Below are 4,740 nucleotides of genomic sequence, written 5' to 3'. Positions count from 1 at the left end.
TAAAATAGATAGTCTTGCCTTTATATCACAAAATTACTAGTTGTGTTATAACTGAATTTTTACATAATCTGTGTTACATTAAATGACCAAATGAAAAGATGTAATTGCATTCAAAGTGTAAATAATTTGAAATATTTACACTGAAAATATGAATGCTAGGAAATGTAAGAATAAAACAATTAAAATTATTTTCTTATGATTTAAAATATTTTTTCTCCTAATATATTCAAAATTATCTATCAAGGTAAAAGACAACCCACACTTTATATTTAATGAAACTCAAAATTATTTAAAACAGGTAAACTTTTAGATATACTTTTGAAAATGTAATTACACTTTAATGTATTTTTTGTACTAACCAAATTACAAGTGACAGTGACACTTAGGTGTCCTCTAAGAAATGTTTTGTCTTGTGATACTTGAGACTCTGTAGGGCCCAGGGCAGCAGTCCTTCTTCTTGGTTTAAGGGAAATACAGCCTTTTTGTTTTAATTTTTATGTTCTCATTAGTGAATTTTAGCATTTTTTATTACCTTACATTTATTATTCTGTACATTTTTTTTCGAGTGGTTACCTCCTGTTTAACTGCTTTGCTTTCACACTTTTGTCCTTATTTTTGAGATCTGGATGATAACCTTTCAAACCTTAGTGTACGATTTTACACTTTATTTTTGGCCTAAAAGACAGCCTAGGAATTTAAAGTGCCCAGGGACCATATTTAAAATGCACCATTCTAGTTATTCACTTACTCACCTTTAGATGCTTTTTATGCAATCAAAGTGAATTATTCACAGTCTGCATTATGAAGTTCAACATGATATAAAATCACACAAAATATATTTGGAGGCTTTAATTCAAGCAAAAAGACACCAGTCGTACATCATTTAGTGGAGATTTAACCAAGAAGTTTTCATAGAGCCAGAAGCAGAAATCATAAAACAAGAAGTGATATCACAGATTTACAACATGTATAAAGTGTATTTCTGAAGTACAGTGCACTGGAAAACAACCATTTCAACTATATATCAATCAACATTGATAGCCATAGGTACACATTTTTATTTTGTCATGAGTGGATATGAATGTGTGCTGTTATTAGCTGAGGGCTTAGAGGGTTAGATAGCTTTAAAGGCTGTAAGAGTTTAAAGGCACTCTGTGACCATTTGGAATTTATTTGTTATATTTCTTGCATGTTGGGAGATTTATCTCGAATTTTTTTCACACAATAACACAAAAAAAACTAAGCAGGTGTTGATTGGCATTTACACCTTTCCACAAAGCTACGGAAAGTTGATATTTTCCAATTTCTCATTAATTGGCTAAATTTTTAATAACTATACACAGTGATATTTTATGATATTCTCTGATATCTTCTATTTGACAGCACTTTCACTGAACCCTTCCAGCAGAGAGTCAAACAACATACTGCTCTTCACATTCACATAGAGCCAAGAAGTTTTTTCTACCCTCAACTTTTCACACTCTCACAATAACATCAACTATGAAGATACTGGTTTGGGGGGCTGCTCTTTCTTCAGGTAGAAAAAACATAACCTTGTGTCTTTAACTTCCATGCATAGTAGACTGTTCCTCCATTCTATATTTGGAAATGAAATTCAATGCATAATAATAATTTGCACAGTTTAGGGCATTAAGGTGCCAGCCAAATAGAAAACTTCCTAAGTGTACACTATAATAGCAAACTGTTTCTTGATTTTATGTCACATTCATACTCTGAACTACCAGTTTCAAGTTGCCCTTACTCAAGACAGCATTATTTCTTCACCTCAGCAATATGTGCCTGAAAGATGCAGACCACAATCACATCTTTCACTTTATCTATCTTCTTCAGTGACTAGCATTAAGGTATGCACATTGCAGAAGCTCTGTAAAAATACTGTGAATGAATGAAATAAAAATGCTATGTGATATAATTTGAGAAACACAAGAAAAATCGTTTAACAAAAATCTTTGTCTCTAACTTGTACAACAAAGTGGAGAATTCTATTCACCAATTTTTTCATGGTATTAATTATAAGAGAAACTGATAAAGTGAGTGTAGGAACCTTCCCTTGCGTCCCTCCACAAATATTCATTCCACATGGTATTACATGCTTGATGAGCAGAGGCATAAATTCTGGACACGCCTCTGCGAGATAGCGGATAATGGAGGAATAAATAAAAAGCAGTCTGATGGTGAACAAATTCAGTGGAGAGCACTGAAGAGTAGATTCTAAGGTAAAGAGGTTGTGTTGTTTGTCTTAGCAACTTCGATGAGTGTGGAAATTTAGGAAGAAGAAAGAATGCTTAACCAGTAGTTTTAGGAGAATTTTTTTGTGAAGCATTATGGGAAACTCATACACAGCTTCCATTAAGAAAATTTAGATTAGACATACATATTGGGTCAAGGTGTCTAGAGTCAGATGGCTGTGAAGCTGGACCTGATTCTATTTGAGTTCTATCTGCGAGTGCTCTCGTCTGGGATTTTGTACATACTTTGCAAAATCTCATTGCACATAAGTGTATCATAATCATTGAAATGAGCTAAAACCACATTATTCACTCTTACCATCCCCTCTTGCAAGGAAATTATTATGACTGGAGTTCATCAGACTTGGAATATTATGTTTCATAGGATACATCCAATATGTAAAAGATACTTTGTAACTGAAAGAGGAGACCACTTGGCCCTAGATGAAAAATTTTAGCTGTATGGGGGCCACTAAATTAAAGAAGTCTTTGTGAATGCTTCGTGAGATAGAAAATTATTTATTTTTCTTCTTAAAGTCATATATATATAATTTTATATAAGGTACTAGTATTTTGTTATGTTATATATTATACTAGTATTTTGAAATTTGGGGATTTGGAGTCCTGTAGATTTTGGAAACACTGAAGCATATCCTTCTTTATGGGAAGATCTTCACTGGAGCTGGAATATGCGGGTTAAATTCACCCTTGTACATCTACCAAAATGGCAAAAGCACTGCCCTTGTATATTCGGATCAAGATAACTAGGACAGTAAGACACTTGCTATGGGGCATTAGCAAGGGGTTCTAATGGACTAGGTTCTTGCAGGCACGTTTCACAATGAATATTTACTGAATAATCTTGTACCTCATTTTAAATAAGAGAGACATAACCTGAATTCTCACCATTGATGGAGGCAAACAAGACTGAAGAATGAGAGACTAGAGTAGTGCTCTGAGGAAAACAAGCAGTGAGATGATAGGGGAGACTTAAGTTCAGAGAATGTTACACATCTATCTCAAACTCTTGAAACTGGATGAAGTCCCAGGGGCCTCCAAACCTTTTCCAAAGGTGCACTTGCCAAACCTTTTACTAATCTCTTTAGATTTGGTAGAATTAAGATTGAAGGACACTCCCTGTCACCTCCGCCTCCACTCCTGCGCTGTGCTCCCTGAATGTTGAGTCCGACTCCAGGGAAGGAGACCTGGACGCCAGAGACTTGGAAATGTCCAAGAAAGTCAGGCGATCCTACAGCCGCCTGGAGACTCCTGGCTCGGCCTCCACCTCCACCCCAGGTCGCTGGTCCTGCTCTGGCTTTGAGGGGCTGCTGGCCACAGAAGACTTGGCTGGAGTCTCGCCTGTGGTGGGTTCAAAGCTAACTGAGGTCCCCAGGGTCCCTGTGAAGCCCTGGGCCCCAGACACAACTCTCCCTGGAATCTCTCCCCCGGCCGTGAAAGAGAAACGAAAGAAGAGGAAGGTGCCGGAGATCTTGAAATCGGAGCTGGATGAGTGGGCCGCGGCCATGAATGCTGAATTTGAAGCTGCTGAGCAGTTTGATCTCCTGGTTGAATGAGATGAAGTGGGGCTGTCCCTGGCCAGACTCCCCTCTTCCCCCTGTACATAGTCCCCTCTCCCTGTGGAGAAGACACTTGGGGTCCCCTCCCCTGGTCTCGTTACCTGTGCACGCGCTGTTGCTGCACATGAGGCCTGTCCTCTGAGGGCTGGCACAGCGGCAGCGGCCGTTTCAGCTTGAGGAAACAGGGCCCGCCTGGCCCAGCCCCGCACTGGTGTCCTGCCTGTAGTCAGTCACCTACCATCCTTTCCCCACTACGTCCCAGAGTATCCCAGCCTGTTTCCAGTCGGGCCTCAGACTAGGGAGTAGGAATCACTGGCCCAGCCAGAAGAGGTTAAAGGGCTGGGGGCTGGGGGTGAGAGAGAGCACCTCTGCTCTTGTGGGGAAATGTGGCTGCTCTGCAGCAGCCCCACCAGAGCTGGATGCCGAGGGCCACAGCCAGCCTCGGGCTTTCTCTACTGAGTTGCCTCTGCTGAGGCTTGGTTCCCAGCCATGAGTGCATCTAGGTAACGAGGCTTGGGTTTCCTCTTAGATTCTGTAGATGGTCCGGGAGGACTGTCGCCATGGATTGGAGACAATTCTGTCTGTGAGGAAGAAGCAGAATATTCAGCCTATAGTCTTAAGTTTTGAAGGAGGGAGGGAAGCCTTGGTTGGGTCTCAGACTATAAATGTCTGCTGCACAGAAGCTGTGTTTTATAGTTCTGTGTGCTGTTGCTGAGATGTTCGGTTAAATGCAGGTTGATGGAGCAGTGGCCGCTTGGGGAGGGAAGGTGTCTCCAGACCCCCCAGAACCTGAGGCTCAGGGCATATGGACGGATAACTGCAGAGGGCAGGAAGGGGCCCATGGCAGGAGGCCCCCCCTCTTATCACTCATACCTGTTTTTTACAAAACAAAGTGTACAGCGTCTACTTAGCTC

General features: G+C 40.5%; 1 protein-coding gene across 1 annotated transcript; it reads left to right on the top strand.

Annotated features, from left to right (window-relative positions):
- The first annotated feature begins 2,973 nt into the window (after positions 1-2,973).
- Positions 2,974-4,230, top strand: LOC117310227 (sororin-like). The gene is made up of 2 exons (XM_073798902.1): positions 2,974-3,021; positions 3,434-4,230. Exons 1-2 carry the CDS (start codon positions 2,974-2,976, stop codon positions 3,821-3,823), a joined length of 438 nt encoding a protein of 145 aa, XP_073655003.1. The 3' UTR covers positions 3,824-4,230.
- The last annotated feature ends 510 nt before the right edge of the window (positions 4,231-4,740 follow it).

The sequence above is a fragment of the Tursiops truncatus genome, chromosome X, assembly GCF_011762595.2.
Source record: "Tursiops truncatus isolate mTurTru1 chromosome X, mTurTru1.mat.Y, whole genome shotgun sequence".
NCBI classification, from domain to species: domain Eukaryota; kingdom Metazoa; phylum Chordata; class Mammalia; order Artiodactyla; family Delphinidae; genus Tursiops; species Tursiops truncatus.
The sequence above is the reverse complement of the archived record's forward strand: the minus strand, read 5'-3'. Positions and strand labels throughout refer to the sequence as shown.

Bases quoted from the DNA above. Each gene is read 5' to 3' on its own strand.
- LOC117310227 (XM_073798902.1), top strand. From the start codon at position 2,974: ATGGCAAAAGCACTGCCCTTGTATATTCGGATCAAGATAACTAGGACA. The intron at 3,022-3,433 runs GTAAGACACTTG...CTGAATGTTGAG, and splicing joins GGATCAAGATAACTAGGACA to TCCGACTCCAGGGAAGGAGA.